The sequence below is a fragment of the Triticum urartu genome, chromosome 5A, assembly GCF_056163025.1.
Source record: "Triticum urartu cultivar PI428250 chromosome 5A, HENAU_Tu73, whole genome shotgun sequence".
Classification (NCBI taxonomy): Eukaryota; Viridiplantae; Streptophyta; class Magnoliopsida; order Poales; family Poaceae; genus Triticum; species Triticum urartu.
Genome location: NC_141877.1, coordinates 228,063,425 through 228,080,936, shown reverse-complemented (window position 1 = coordinate 228,080,936; position 17,512 = coordinate 228,063,425). Strand labels below are relative to the sequence as shown.

General features: G+C 44.0%; 1 protein-coding gene across 1 annotated transcript; it reads right to left on the bottom strand.

The window, feature by feature from the left end:
• Positions 1-10,431: 10,431 nt before the first annotated feature.
• Positions 10,432-11,058, bottom strand: LOC147970875 (uncharacterized). Its single transcript, XM_087523696.1, has one exon. It carries the CDS (start codon positions 11,056-11,058, stop codon positions 10,432-10,434), a length of 627 nt encoding a protein of 208 aa, XP_087379822.1.
• Positions 11,059-17,512: the final 6,454 nt, after the last annotated feature.

Below are 17,512 nucleotides of genomic sequence, written 5' to 3'. Positions count from 1 at the left end.
TCATTCTCCTAATGATCTGATCTCGTTATCAAATGACAACTCATGTCCATGGTTAGGAAACCTTAACCATCTTTGATCAACGAGCTAGTCAAGTAGAGGCTCACTAGGGACACAGTGTTTGTCTATGTATTCACACATGTATTTAGGTTTCCAATCAATACAATTCTAGCATGGATAATAAACATTTATCATGAATAAGGAAATATAAAATAACAACTTTATTATTGCCTCTAGGGCATATTTCCTTCATGTCATGCCCATGACGTTGTGCTGGAATTGGCGAGCCCAAGTGATGCAAGCAGCCGAGCCCGATGTTTCGGGGATGCGACGATGGACTAAGAGTAGGGGTGGCCACCACCTACCACCGATGCGAGATGTCAGCGGAGATAATGCAACCTTAGCGCGGCGGAGCTACAACTGTAGGGCAACGGAGCTGCAACCAACCAGAATAAATGCTGGAACCGGCTATGGCCGTTGCTATGACCAGCGACGGCCACGCCGTGGGAATCCACCATTGCCGGAACCAGCTTCTTCTTTTGCTACGATCCGACGACGATCCATGGCTTTTGTTGGAACATGCAAGTTTTTTTGCTGAACCATGTTTTTCTTTTGTTGGAAGCATGATTTTTTGTGTTTTGTTGGAATCGTTTCATTGTTTGTGCATTCCATGCCATTTTTGTGTTTTGCTGGAACCACAATCTTTTTGCTGGAACAATGGCAAACAAATGCTACCATGGTGTGAAACCGACGACTGGGAGCTGGGATTGGTGGGGGTGTTTTTTTTGTGGTCGGTGGCGTGTTGCGATGGTTTGCAACCGAGGGAAGGAAGCTGGGACCACAGACATATTTTTGCTACAATGGCAACCCGAGGTGCTGCAAGCCGGCCGGCGACGAGGATTCCGTGGGACGCATTCGGCCGCCTGACAATAGGTGATGGTGACTGACGACTGACAGGGGAGTTCATCGGCGATGAGTTTGTGAAGGGGGTGGAAGCCAATGAGAGGCAGCGGCCCCCTCACACACGCATACTATGCAGGGGCACTGGTGTTCATGCGAGGCGTTGGGAAGGAAGAAATATCACACGACTGGGGGATGTTCAATCATACGGCTACAAATTGGACTGGCTGAAAGTTTCGGCCGGCCAGCCGACACCTATCACGCGTCATAGTTTTAACACGTATAGTCTTCCACATATGAATTAGAACAAGGTTCACACAAGCATGCGTTACCAACACACCATACATCAAAAAGAGTACATACTAATATTGTAGGAGTTGATTTTTCACGTATGGTGATCAAAGGGGAAGTTGCTTGGGACGTCCAGCTGCTGCGCCTACTGGAGTATTTTTTTTATAGGAGCACTCTCTTGAGTGGGTTGTTCGTTAGTTACTTCTTCTTCTCGGGGCTCCGGATCTAGCAACAGACGTTTGGATTCCATATGAATCTTGTCAAAATTCTTTTGCATGGTAATCAAATTCATATTCACACGTTGCTTGAAACTCCTGGAACGCTTTTCTATCTTCCCATCGATTTCTCTGCAAGATCTTGACATCGAGCTCCAAGAACTCTAGTTCCAGATCTGCAATGTCGCCAAATCATATAATGTGTGTCATTTTTACTCAGCCACAACATTGTGTTACCTTGCTATTAAAGAGAATAGGGTTGGAGAGGGAGAGATGATTTTGCGCTCCTCTTCTACCTCACTTACCCCGTCTACCGCCGCCAATCGCCTTCATTGCCCACCACCAAATGGTGCACGGTCAGACAACAGGGGCTAGGATTTTACCACTAAAGAGATGGGCTTCAGCAACAAGACTGCATTATTGAATGCACCCGAACTAGTGCCACTCCGGCCGCCACCACAAGAACTCACCGCTGCCAAAATGCAAGCTTGCCAAGGGATTTCAGGAGAGAACCCAACCTCAACATACTCGAGATCCATGCGTATTTGAGGAAAAACATGCTCTAGATATCAATTTGTGAGGATCTAACCAACTAATCACTAAATTTTAACAACTATCAAGTCGAGATTTAGAGTAGAGTAGCTTCACAATCCAGGGTTTATAATGAAATGAAAAACGAGAGTACTGTAAAAGTCGATGACGGCTAGGGTTACAACCCAAATCACATAAAGATTTAAAATGAAGAGAGAATGCTTCCTTATACCATTACAACATGTAAGCGGCTAGAAAGGTATCAGAAAGTGAAAAAAGGCATCTCACGGGAAAGAAGAACACAAAGGAGTCTGTGGGTCATCCGGTCCTTAGCAATGGCCGAGGTAAAAGCTCATGATGCAAACCGGTATCTAACCAGAAGGGCCGTTAGAGCGGTCGATGATACATCTCCAACGTATCTATTTTTTCTAACGCTTTTCCTCTTGTTTTGGACTCTAATTTGCATGATTTGTATGAAACTAACCCTGGACTGACGCTGTTTTCAGCAGAACTACCATGGTGTTGTTTTTGTGTAGAAATAAAAGTTCTCGGAATGGAACAAAACTTTGCGAGGAATTTTTATACAATAAACAAGAATTTATGGAGCCAAGACCTACCGGAGAGGGGCACCTGGGTGGGCACAACACACTAGGGTGCGCCCCCCTCTCCTGGCGTGCCTAGGTGGGTTGTCCCCACCTGGTGGCCCCGTGGACTCTAAAACCGACGCTATAAAACTATTTTCCTAGAAAAAATTGGGGAGAAAGAATTATCGCGATCCACGAGACGGAGCCACCGTCACCTCCTGTTCTTCATCGGGAGGCCAAATCTGGAGTCCGTTTGGGGCTCCGGAGAGGGGTATCTTCGTCATCATCAACCCTTCTCCATTGCCAATTCCATGATGCTCCCCACCGGGAGTGAGTAATTCCTTCGTAGGATCGCTGGTCGGTGAGGAGTTGGATGAGATTCATCATGTAATCGAGTTAGTTTTGTTAGGACTTGATCCCTAGTATCCACTATGTTCTAAGATTGATGTTGCTATGACTTTGCCATGCTTAATGCTTGTCACTTTGGGCCCGGGTGCCATGATTTCAGATCTGAACTGTTTATGTTATCACCATTATATCCATGTTCTAGATCCGATCTTGCAAGTTATAGTCACCTACTACGTGTTATGATCCGGCAACCCCGGAGTGACAATAGTCGGGACCACTTCCGATGATGACCGTAGTTTGAGGAGTTCATGTATTCACTATGTGTTAATGCTTTGTTCTGGTTCTCTATTAAAAAGATGCCTTAATTGTTGGGGATCGTTGCAGAAATTAAAATTTTCTACGCATCACCAAGATCAATCTATGGAGAAACTAGCAATGAGAGAGAGGGGAGTGCATCTTCATACCCTTGAAGATCGCGATGCGGAAGCGTTGCAAGAACACGGTTGGAGGAGTCGTACACGCAGCGATTTAGATCGCGGTCAATTCCGATCTAAGCGCCAAACAACGACGCCTCCATGTTCAACACACGTGCAGCCCGGTGACGTCTCCCGTGCCTTGATCCAGCAAGGAGGAGGGAGAGGTTGGGGAAGACAACTCCAGCAGCAGCACGACGGCGTGGTGGTGGTGGAGCAGTGTGGTTTCCAGCAGGGCTTCACCAAGCACTACGGAGAACGAGGATGTGGAGAGGTAGGGCTGCGCCGAGAGAGAGAGAGAGAGAGATTCGTGTCCTTGGCAGCCCCCCAAACCCCACTATTTATAGGAGGAGGGGAGGAGGGTGCACCCCCTCTAGGGTTCCCACCACTAGGGGGGCAGCAGCCCTAGATGGGATGGAGGGGGGCGGCCAAGAGGGGGAGAGGGGGGGGGCGCCCTAGGGTGGGCCTTAGGCCCATCTGCGCCTAGGGTTTCCCCCTTTGTCCTCCTAGCTGCGCCTTGGGCCCTGGTGGGATGCGCACCAGCCCACTCAGGGGCTGGTCCCTTCCCACTTTGGGCCCATGCAAGCCTCCGGGGCAGGTGGCCCCTCCCGGTGGACCCCCGAAACCCTCTGGTGGTCCCGGCACATTACCGGTGACGCCCGAAACATTTCCGGTGGTCAAAACCTCACTTCCTATATATTATTCTTTACCTCCGAACCATTCCGGAACTCCTCGTGACATCCGGGATCTCATCCGGGACTCTGAACAACATTCGGTAACCACGTACAAACTTTCCCTATAACCCTAGCATCATCGAACCTTAAGTGTGTGGACCCTACGGGTTCGGGAGGCATGCATACATGACCGAGACATCTCTCTGGTCAATGACCAACAGCGGGATCTGGATACCCATGTTGGCTGCTACATGTTCCACGATGATCTTATCAGATGAACCATGATGTTGAGGATTCAATCAATCCCGTATACAATTCCCTTTGTCTACCGGTATGATACTTGCCCGAGATTCGATCGTCGGTATCCCTATACCTTGTTCAATCTCGTTACCGGCAAGTCTCTTTTACTCGATCCGTAACACATCATCCCATGATCAACTCCTTGATCACATTGAGCTCATTATGATGATGTCCTACCGAGTGGGCCCAGAGATACCTCTCCGTCACACGAAGCGACAAATCCCAGTCTTGATTCGTGCCAACCCAACAGACACTTTTGGAGATACCCATAGTGCACCTTTATAGCCACCCAGTTACGTTGTGACGTTTGGCACACCCAAAGCATTCCTACAGTATCCGGGAGTTGCACAATCTCATGGTCTAAGGAAATGATACTTGACATTAGAAAAGCTTTAGCAGACGAACTACACGATCTTGTGCTATGCTTAGGATTGGGTCTTGTCCATCACATCATTCTCCTAATGATGTGATCCCGTTATCAATGACATCCAATGTCCATGGTAAGGAAACCGTAACCATCTATTGATCAACGAGCTAGTCAACTAGAGGCTTACTAGGGACATATTTTACGATCTATGTATTCACACATGTATTACGGTTTCCGGTTAAAAAAATTATAGCATGAACAATAGACAATTATCATGAACACGGAAATATAATAATAACCACTTTATCATTGCCTCTAGGGCATATTTCCAATAGTCTCCCACTTGCACCAGAGTCAATAATCTAGTTACATTGTGATTAATCGAACACCCATAGAGTTCTGGTGTTGATCATGTTTTACTCGCGGAAGAGGTTTAGTCAACGGATCTGTGACATTCAGATCCGTATGCACTTTACAAATATCTATGTCTCCATCCTGTATATATTCACGAACGGAGTTGAAGCGACGCTTGATATGCCTGGTCTTCTTGTGAAACCTGGGCTCCTTGGCAAGGGCAATAGCTCCAGTGTTGTCACAGAAGAGAGTCATCAGGCCCGACACATTGGGAATAACTCCTAGGTCGGTAATGAACTCCTTCATCCAGATTGCTTCATGTGCTGCCTCCGAGGCTGCCATGTACTCCGCTTCACATGTAGATCCCGCCACGACGCTTTGCTTGCAATTGCACCAGCTGACTGCCCCGCCATTCAAAATATACACGTATCCGGTTTGTGACTTGGAGTCATCCAGATCTGTGTCGAAGCTAGCATCAACGTAACCCTTTACGACGAGCTCTTCGTCACCTCCATAAATGAGAAACATATCCTTAGTCCTTTTCAGGTACTTCAGGATGTTCTTGACCGTTGTCCAGTGTTCCATGCCGGGATTACTTTGGTACCTTCCTACCAAACTTACGACAAGGTTCACATCAGGTCTGGTACACAGCATGGCATACATAATAGACCCTATGGCCAAGGCATAGGGGATGACACTCATCTTTTCTCTATCTTTTGCCGTGGTCGGGCATTGAGCCGTGCTCAATCTCACACCTTGCAATACAGGCAAGAACCCCTTCTTGGACTGATCCATATTGAACTTCTTCAATATCTTGTCAAGGTACGTGCTTTGTGAAAGACCAATGAGGCGTCTCGATCTATCTCTATAGATCTTGATCCCTAATATGTAAGCAGCTTCTCCAAGGCCCTTCATTGAAAAACACTTATTCAAGTAGGCCTTTATGCTTTCCAAGAATTCTATATCATTTCCAATCAATAGTATGTCATCCACATATAATATGAGAAATGCCACAGAGCTCCCACCCACTTTCTTGTAAACACAGGCTTCTCCATAAGTCTGTGTAAACCCAAATTCTTTGATCATCTCATCAAAGCGAATGTTCCAACTCCGAGATGCTTGCACCAGCCCATAGATTGAGTGCTGGAGCTTGCACACCTTGTCAGCATTCTTAGGATTGACAAAACCTTCCGGCTACATCATATACAATTCTTCCTTAAGGAAACCATTAAGGAATGCTGTTTTGACGTCCATCTGCCATATCTCATAATCATAGAATGCGGCAATTGCTAACATGATTCGGACAGACTTCAGCTTCTCTACGGGTGAGAAGGTCTCATCGTAGTCAACCCCTTGAACTTGTTGGTGGTCACATTACCATCTGCATCTGTCTTCTTCTTAAAGATCCATTTATTTTCTATGGCTCGCCGATCATCGGGCAAGTCAGTCAAAGTCCACACTTCGTTTTCATACATGGATCCTATCTCGGACTTCATGGCTTCAAGCCATTTGTTGGAATCCGGGCCCGCCATCGCTTCTTCATAGATCGAAGGTTCACCGTTGTCTAACAACATGATTTCTAGGACAGGGTTGCCGTACCACTCTGGTGCGAAACGTGTCCTCGTGGACCTACGAAGTTCAGTAGTACCTAGATCCGAAGTTTCATGATCATCATCATTAACTCCCTCTCTAATCGGTGCAGGCACCACATAAACATTTTCTTGAGCTGCGCTACTTTACGGTTCAAGAGGAAATACCTCATCAAGTTCTACTTTCCTCCCACTTACTTCTTTCTAGAGAAACTCTTTCTCTAGAAAGGATCCATTCTTGGCAACAAAGATCTTGCCTTCGGATCTGAGGTAGAAGGTATACCCAATAGTTTCCTTAGGGTATCCTACGAAGACGCATTTTTCTGACTTGGGTTCGAGCTTTTCAGGTTGAAGTTTCTTGACATAAGCATCGCATCCCCAAACTTTCAGAAATGACAGCTTAGGTTTCTTTCCAAACCATAATTCATACGGTGTCGTCTCAACGGATTTTGACAGAGCCCTATTTAAAGTGAATGCGGCAGTCTCTAAAGCATAACCCCAAAATGATAGCGGTAGATCGGTAAGAGACATCATAGATCACACCATATCCAATAGAGTGCGATTACGACGTTCGGACACACCATTACGCTGAGGTGTTCCAGGCGGCGTGAGTTGTGAAACAATTCCACATTTCCTTAAGTGCATGCCAAATTCATGACTCAAATATTCCCCCCACGATCTGATCGTAAGAACTTTATTTTCCTATCACATTGATTCTCTACCTCATTCTGAAATTCGTTGAACTTTTCAAAGGTCTCAGACTTGTGTTTCATTAAGTAGACATACCCATATCTACTCAAGTCATCAGTGAGGGTGAGAACATAACGATAGCCACCGCGAGCCTCAACGCTCATTGGACCGCACACATCAGTATGTATGACTTCCAATAAGTTGGTTGCTCGCTCCATTGTTTTGGAGAACGGAGTCTTGGTCATTTTGCCCATGAGGCATGGTTCACATGTGTCAAATGATTCATAATCAAGAGACTCCCAAAGTCCATCTGCATGGAGTTTCTTCATGCGTTTGACACCAATGTGACCAAGGCGGCAGTGCCACAAGTATGTGGGACTATCATTATCAACCTTACACTTCTTGGCATTCACACTGTGAATATGTGTAACATCATGTTCGAGATTCAATAAGAATAAACCATTGACCAGCGGGGCATGCCCATAGAACATATCTCTCATATAAATAGAACAACCATTATTCTCAGATTTAAATGAGTAGCCATCTCGCATTAAACGAGATCCAGATACAATGTTCATGCTCAAAGCTGGCACTAAATAACAATTATTGAGGTTTAAAACTAATCCCGTAGGTAAATGTAGAGGCAGCATGCCGACGGCGATCACATCGACATTGGAACCATTCCCGACGCGCATCATCACCTCGTCCTTCGCCAGTCTCCGCTTATTCCGCAGCTTACAAATATGAGCAACCGCACCGGTATCAAATACCTAGGAGCTACCAGGCGCGGCAACTCCCTTGCCGTCCTTCTTGAAGTTCTTTTTACCCTTGCCTTTCTTGAACTTAGTGGTTTTATTCACCATCAACACTTGATGTTCCTTTTTGATCTCCACCTCCGCTGATTTCAGCATTGAATATACCTCAGGAATTGTCTTTTCCATCCCCTGCATATTGAAGTTCATCACAAAGCTCTTGTAGCTAGGCAGAAGCGACTGAAGGGTTCTGTCAACGACCGCGTCATCCGGGAGATTGACTCCCAGCTGAGACAAGCGGTTGTGCAACCCAGACATTTTGAGTATGTGCTCGCTGACAGAACTGTTCTCCTCCATCTTACAACTGTAGAACTTGTCGGAGACTTCATATCTCTCGACTCGGGCATGAGCTTGAAAAACCATTTTTAGCTCTTGGAACATCTCATATGCTCCATGTTGCTCAAACCGCTTTTGGAGCCCCGGTTCTAAGCTGTAAAGCATGCCACACTGAGCAGGGGAGTAATCATCACTACACGACTGCTAGGTGTTCAAAACGTCTTGAGTTGCTGGGAAAACGGGTGCGTCACCTAGTGGTGCTTCAAGGACATATGCTTTCTTGGCAGCTATGAGGATAATGCTCAGGTTACGGACCCAGTCCGTGTAGTTGCTGCCATCGTCTTTCAGCTTGGTTTTCTCTAGGAACGCGTTGAAGTTGAGGGCAACATTAGCGTGGGCCATTTGATCTACAAGACATATTGTAAAGATTTTAGACTAAGTTTATGATAATTAAGTTCATCTAATCAAAATATTCAATGAACTCCCACTCAGATAGACATCCCTCTAGTCATCTAAGTGATACATGATCCGAGTCAACTAGGCCGTGTCCGATCATCACGTGAGACGGACTAGTCATCATCGGTGAACATCTTCATGTTGATCGTATCTTCTATACGACTCATGCTCAACCTTTCGGTCTTCCGTGTTCCAAGGCCATGTCTGTACATGCTAGGCTCGTCAAGTCAACCTAAGTGTATTGCGTGTGTAAATCTGGCTTACACCCGTTGTATGCGAACGTTAGAATCTATCACACCCGATCATCACGTGGTGCTTCAAAACAACGAACCTTCGCAACAGTGCACAGTTAGGGGGAACACTTTCTTGAAATTATAGTGAGGGATCATCTTATTTAAGCTACCGTTGTTCTAAGCAAATAAGATGTAAAAACATGATAAACATCACATGCTATCAAATAGTGACATGATATGGCCAATATCATTTTGCTCCTTTTTTTGACGCTTAACGACAGTGGGAGAGGCTCCCACTGACTTTTTGTATTACTCACAGTGGGACAGTTACATATAGTGTTACATGTGGTTTTTTAGTGCCCCCCGGCCAATCTCTAGAGCAACAGAGAGAGCAGAACAAAATTTTACAGGTTGTTACAAGTTTTGTAAGTAGGCCGTCAAGAAGGGGTGGAGGTCTTCTCTACAGTTATGCACCAGGAGGCCCAAAAGGGATTTGAACCTAGCCAGCCATGAGTCCAAAGAGTGAGGGATCCCTCTGAAATAAACATTGTTTCTCTCCTTCCACAAGCTCCAAGATGCCATCAGGAAAATGTCCATAAACAAAGGTTGGCGCCAACCATCTTTGCCTCCATGTAACAAGGAAACTCTGTCCCCCAGAGTTGGCCAAAGCATGCCAACCTTAGCCCAGCGGCGCTGGCTGAACGTGCATGTAAAGAAGAGATGTTCAATCGTTTCCTCCGGGTTTTTTTGGCACAACATGCAGGTATAGACATTGCCAACAACAACGTAGTGTCGTCGTCTTAACATATTCCTTGTATTCAAGCGATCAACCAGCAATAGCCACCCGAACATCTTGAATTTGATTGGACTTTTGGCCTTCCAGAGCCAAGCAAAAGCTTCATCAGCAACTATCTCTTTGAAGCAATGATCATAGAATTTCTTTGAGGAGTAGGGCCCATCGAGACAGCACTCCCAGGTGTCCCTGCAGTCACTTTCTAGGAGTATATGCATGGATCCATGTTGGATATCTCGTACCTCCTCCCTAGCCTGAGCCGACAGTGGTAGGTGAAAGAGCCTGCCAGGATCTGTTGTCGTGAGAACATCAACAACGGATGCATCCTTGTTTGAGTAGTATGAGAAGGCCCAAGGGAAGAGCTCCATTAGGGGTGCATGGAGATCATTATCAAACCAGTCATCTTTCCAGAATAGCGAAGAGGATCCGTCACCCAGGGTGACACTTGTAATCCCACGAAAAACATCACTGAAGTGCAGCACATCGCGCCACTAGAAAGATCCAACAGGGTCCACCGCATGCGGAATCTTGCCGGTGTAGTACGCATCCTAGATCAGGGTCACCCAGGGGACGTCATCGTGGTTATAGAATTTAAAGAGATGCTTTAGGAGGAGGGCCATATTCTGGGTCTTGATGTCAATGACACCGAGCCCACCTTTGCTCTTTGGTCTACAAACCAACTCCCAAGCAGCCAACGAATTGTTCTTAACCCCATCCTCAGAGTTCTTAGCCCACAGACAATATCTGCGCATTTTATCCAAGTGTTCAATCACTCTGGGGTGTAGCTTAATCATGCACATGGCATAGATTAGCATCGATGTAAGAGCCGAATTGACCAGAGTGAGCTTGTCCCCCGACGACATCAGAGACAAAGTAGTGGACATCTTCCTCTCAACACCATGCACCAGAGGCATGAGCTCCAACAGCGTCGGCCTGGTCGTGCCCATGGGAAGACCAAGGTATGTGAACGGAAGCGAACCAACTGAGCATCCAAAGACCTGCACCAACTCCATTGCATGCTGCTGATCAATGTTGATAGGGATCAACATAGATTTGTGAAAGTTGATTATCAGTCTCACTGATGCAGCATAGTCCTCCAGGATGGTCTTCATGCGGGCAACTTGATCTGGGCAGGCTGGCATCACCAAAATGGTGTCGTCCACATATTGCACCATGGTATAGTCACCATGACGAGTACATGGGATTGGCAATTCAATAAGACATCGAGTAAAGGCATCATTAACAGCAGCTTGCAATAAGTCAGTCGCGAGGACAAAAATCAGTGGTGACAGGGGGTCTCCCTGCCTCACCCCACACTTACACTGAAACTTTCTGCCAGGGACTCCATTAAGGAGAACCGAGGAAACACCAGAGCCAAAAATAATTTCCATCCAGCGAAGGCACTTGTCATCAAACCCCATGTGTCACATAATCTCCAGCATTGGTGCATGTTCAATTGTGTCAAACGCCTTGGCGAAGTCTAGTTTGAGCAACACAATCTGACGTGTCGATTCCTGACACTGGTGAATATATTCGAAAGTCCACGCGAGACAGTCTTGGATGGTCCTCCCTTTAAGAAAGCCGTACTGATTCCCGTGGATGATCTTGAGGATGACTTTCTGCAGACGATTAGCCAAGATTTTCGTGACAATCTTGAGGCAGCAATTGAGCAAGGTAATTGGCCGGTAATCATTTTCAGTCTCAGGTGATGAGATCTTCAGGATCAGGGTGATATACCCTTCACTGATACTGGTTATGTCAAGGTTTCCCTTATGAAAATCTTGGCACATCCTATAGAAATCTTCCTTGATAATATGCCAACAACTTTTGAGGATGCAACCATTAAACCTATCGGGGCCAGGAGCCCTGTCAGCCGACATTTCTTTGATCACAACATCGATTTCATCTTTTGTGAATGGTGCCGACAACTCATCCAAGCCATCAATCCGTCTGATGATCCGAGAGAGGTCAAAACACATGCAGGTAGGCTTAGAGGAGCCTAAGCGTTCTTTGTATGTTTTGTACAACACTCCCTCCTTACCAACATGGTCACTGACGATGACATCCCCATCACGCAGGTTGGCAATGGAGTTATGCCTAAACCTCTCAGTCGCAACGGACTGGAAAAGTTTAGTGTTTTCGTCAGCGAATCTGAAGTACCTGATAGTGCACCTTTTCCTCTAGTAGTCATTCTGGTATTTTAGCAGAGTGTTCAGGTGTGACTTAAGAATGCGCTTGAAGTTTTTTTCTTGAGAAAAGAGAACTCTTTTGTCCTCAATATCATCCAATCTAGTAAGAGCCTCATTACTATTGTGGATCAAAATTTTCAGCTTCGAAATGCCACGGCTCCAGCGATAAGATCGTAGCGTAAGTTTTTCAGCTTTTTGCAGATGAGGGCAGCGGAGTTCGGAGCATGGAAAGATTTGGACCAGGAAACAGATACCACATCTAAGAATCCCACATGATTGACCCAAAATTTTCAAATCAGAATAATTTGGACTTGGGGATTTTGGACTCAATGGCTACAACACATGGAATATGATCGGACACAGGTTTGCCAAGAGGTAGAACCATCATGCTCGGGAACGAAGTGGTCCAATTTGACGAAGAGAAGAACCAATCCAGCTGTTCAAGTAAGAGATCATCTTGCATATTGCTCCAGGTAAACGACTGGCCTTTGACAGGAAGCTCCATCAACGACTGTGCTCGAATGATTTCATTGAATAGCTACATGTCAGCAATGTACCCCTGGTTTGTTTCTATTAGCCATGGAACGAATGAAATTGAAGTCACCGATGATTAACAAATTTTTATCGTCCGGTATATTGAGATCAAATAACCAGGTGCTAAACTCCACCCGCCGCTGGCCCGAACAAGGGCCATAAACATTGACGAGATTCCAAGCCTCATTGGACTGAGTTGAAACAAAAGAGATCCTGCTACCTCTTGAGCACTGCGTTGGTTTTCCCCGAAGAGGAAGGGATGATGCAGCAAAGTAGCGTAAGTATTTCCCTCAGTTTTTGAGAACCAAGGTATAAATCCAGTAGGAGGCTACGCGCGAGTCCCTCGTACCTGCACAAAACAAATAAATCCTCGCAACCAACGCAAATAGGGGTTGTCAATCCCTATAAGGCCACTTACGAGAGTGAGATCTGATAGATATGATAAGATAATATTTTTGGTATTTTTATGATAAAGATGCAAAGTAAAATAAAAGCAAAGTAAATAGCAAAGGAAATAACTAAGTAGTAGGATATTGATATGATAAAGATAGACCCGGGGGCCATAGGTTTCACTAGTGGCTTCTCTCGAGAGCATAAGTATTCTACGGTGGGTGAACAAATTACTGTTGAGCAATTGACAGAATTGAGCATAGTTATGAAAATATCTAGGTATGATCATGTATATAGGCATCACGCCCGAGACAAGTAGAATGACTCCTGCCTGCATCTACTACTATTACTCCACTCATCGACCGCTATCCAGCATGCATCTAGAGTATTAAGTTCAAAAACAGAGTAACGCCTTAAGCAAGATGACATGATGTAGAGGGATAGACTCATGCAATATGAAGAAAACCCCATCTTGTTATCCTCGATGGCAACAATACAATACGTGCCTTGCTTCCCCTACTGTCACTGGGAAAGGACACCGCAAGATTGAACCCAAAGCTAAGCACTTCTCCCATTGCAAGAAAGATCAATCTAGTAGGCCAAAACAAATTGATAATTCAAAGAGACTTGCAAAGATAACCAATCATACATAAAAGAATTCAGAGAAGATTCAAATATTATTCATAGATAGACTTGATCATAAACCCACAATTCATCAGTCTCAACAAACACACCGCAAAAAGAAGATTACATCGAATAGTTCTCCACAAGAGAGGGGAAGAACATTGTATTGAGATCCAAAAAGAGAGAAGAAGCCATCTAGCTACTAACTATGGACCCGTAGGTCTGAGGTAAACTACTCACACTTCATCGGAGAGGCTATGGTGTTGATGTAGAAGCCCTCCGTGATGGATGCCCCCTCCGGCGGAGCTCCGGAATAGGCCCCAATATGGGATCTCGTGGATACAGAAAGTTACAACAGTGGAATTAGGGTTTTGGCTCCGTATCTGATTGTTTGGGGGTACATAGGTATATATAGGAGGAAGGAGTACGTCGGTGGAGCAACAGGGGGCCCACGAGGGTGGAGGGCGCGCCTGGGGGGGGGGGGGTAGGCGCGCCCCCTACCTCGTGGCCTCCTCTTTTCTTTCTTGACGTAGGGTCCAAGTCTCCCTGGAATTGTTCGTTGAGAAAATCATGTTCCCAAAGGTTTCATTTCGTTTGGACTCCGTTTGATATTCCTTTTCTTCGAAACCCTAAAACAGGCAAAAAAACAACAATTCTGGGCTGGACCTCCGGTTAATAGGTTACTCCCAAAAATAATATAAAAGTGGATAATAAAGCCCAAAAATGTCCAAAACAGTAGATAATATAGCATGGAGCAATCAAAAATTATAGATACGTTGGAGACGTATCAAGCATCGCCAAGCTTAATTCCTGCTCGTCCTCGAGTAGGTAAATGATAAAAACAGAATTTTTGATGCGGAGTGCTACTTGGCATAATTTTAATGTAATTCTTCTTAATTGTGGTATGAATATTCAGATCCAAAAGATTCAAGACAAGAGTTCATATTGACATAAAAATAATAATACTTCAAGCATACTAACAAAGCAATTATGTCTTCTCAAAATAACATGGCTAAAGAAAGTTATCCCTACAAAATCATATAGGCTGTCTATGCTCTATCTTCACCACACAAAATATTTAAATCATGCACAACCCCGATGACAAGCCAAACAATTGTTTCATACTTTTGACATTCTCAATACTTTTTCAATCTTCAGGCAATACATGAGCGTGAGCCATGGATATAGCACTATAGGTGGAATAGAGTGGTGGTTGTGGAGAAGACAAAAGGGAGAAGATAGTCTCACATCAACTAGGCGTATCAACGGGCTATGGGGATTCCCATCAATAGATACCAATGTGAGTGAGTAGGGATTGCCATGCAACGGATGCACTAGAGCTATAAGTATATGAAAGCTCAAAAAGAAACTAAGTGGGTGTGCATCCAACTTTCTTGCTCATGAAGACCTAGGGAAATTTGAGGAAGCCCATCATTGGAATATACAAGCCAAGTTCTATAATGAAAGATTCCCACTAGTATATGAAAGTGATAACATGAGAGACTCTCTACTATGAAGATCATGGTGCTCCTTTGAAGCACAAGTGTGGTAAAAGGATAGTAACATTGTCCCTTCTCTCTTTTTGTCTCATTTTTTGGCCTTTTCTCTTTTTTTATGGCCTCTTTTCTTTCTCCTTTTTTTTATTTTTTGTCCGGAGTCTCATCCCGACTTGTGGGGGAATCATAGTCTCCATCATCCTTTCCTCACTGGGACAATGCTCTAAAAATGATGATCATCACACTTCTATTTTTCTTACAACTCAACATTTACAAGTCGATACTTAGAACAAAATATGACTCTATGTGAATGCCTCCGGCGGTGTACCGGGATATGCAATGATGCATGAGTGACATGTATGAAAGAATTATGAATGGTGGCTTTGCCACAAATACGATGTCAACTACATGATCATGCTAAGCAATATGACAATGATGGAGTGTGTCATAATAAACGGAACGGTGGAAAGTTGCATGGCAATATATCTCTAAATGGCTATGGAAATGCCATAATAGGTAGGTATGATGGCTGTTTTGAGGAAGGTATATGGTGGGTGTATGATATCGGCGAAAGGTGCGCGGTATTAGAGAGGCTAGCAAAAGTGGAAGGGTGAGAGCGCGTATAATCCATGGACTCAACATTAGTCATAAAGAACTCATATACTTATTGCTAAAATCTACAAGTTATCAGAGCAAAGTATTACGCGCATGCTCCTAGGGGGATAGATTGGTAGGAAAAGACCATCGCTCGTCCCCGACCGCCACTCATAAGGAAGACAATAAATAAATAGATCATGCTCCGACTTCATCACATAACGGTTCACCATACGTGCATGCTACGGGAATCACAAACTTCAACACAAGTATTTCTCAAATTCACAACTACTAAATTAGCACAACATTAATATCACCATCTTTATATCTCAAAACAATTATCAAGTATCAAACTTATCATAGTATTCAACACACTCATAAGAAAGTTTTATTATTAATATTGTATACCAAGCATATTAGGATTTTAAGCAAAATACCATGCTATTAAGACTCTCAAAATAATCTAAGTGAAGCATGAGAGATCAATAGTTTCTATAAAACAAATCCACCACCGTGCTCTAAAAGATATAAGTGAAGTACTAGAGCAAAGTTATATAACTCAAAAGATATAAGCGAAGCACATAGAGTATTCTAACAAATTCCAAATCATGTATGGCTCTCTCAAAAGGTGTGTACAGCAAGGATGATTGTGGTAAACTAACAAGCAAAGACTCAAATCATACAAGACGCTCCAAGTAAAACACATATCATGTGACGAATAAAAAATATAGCTCCAAGTAAAGTTACCGATAGAAGTAGACGAAAGAGGGGATGCCTTCCGGGGCATCCCCAAGCTTTGGCTTTTAGGTGTCCTTATATTATCTTGGGGGTGCCATGGGCATCCCCAAGCTTAGGCTCTTTCCACTCCTTGTTCTATAATCCATCAAATCTTTACCCAAAACTTGAAAACTTCACAACACAAAACTTAAAGTAGAAAATCTCGTGAGCTCCGTTAGCGAAAGAAAATAAAAGACCACTTCAAGGTACTGTAATTAACTCATTATTTATTTATATTGGTGTTATACCTACTGTATTACAACTTCTCTATGGTTTATAAACTATTTTACTAGCCATAGATTCATCAAAATAAGCAAACAACACACGAAAAACAGAATCTGTCAAAAACAGAACAGTCTGTAGTAATCTGTAGCTAGCGCAATATCTGGCACCCCAAAAATTCTAAAATAAATTTCTGGACGTGATGAATTTATCTATTAATCATCTTCAAAAATAGTTAACTAAATATAACTTTCCAAATAAAAATGACAGCAGTTTTCGTGAGCGCTAAAGTTTCTGGTTTTTACAGGAAGTTCAACAAGACTTTCCCCAAGTCTTCCCAACGGTTCTACTTGGCACAAACACTAATTAAACACAAAAAACACAACCAAAACAGAGGCTAGATAAATTATTTATTACTAAACAGGATCAAAAAGCAAGGAATAAAAATAAATTTGGGTTGCCTCCCAACAAGCGCTATCGTTTAACGCCCCTAGCTAGGCACAACAAGCAAGAATAGATCTAGGTATTGCCATCTTTGGTAGGCAATCCATAAGTGGCTCTCATAATAGATTCATAAGGTAATCTAATTTTTTTTTCTAGTAAAGTGTTCCATGCCTTTCCTTAATGTAAATTGGAATCTAATGTTTCCTTCCTTCATATCAATAATTGCACCAATCGTTCTAAGGAAAGGTCTACCAAGAATAATAGGACATGAAGGATTGCAATCTATGTCAAGAACAATAAAATCTACAGGCACATAATTCCTATTTGCAACAATAAGAACATCATTAATTCTTCCCATA

Bases quoted from the DNA above. Each gene is read 5' to 3' on its own strand.
- LOC147970875 (XM_087523696.1), bottom strand. From the start codon at position 11,058: ATGGTGCAATATGTGGACGACACCATTTTGGTGATGCCAGCCTGCCCA.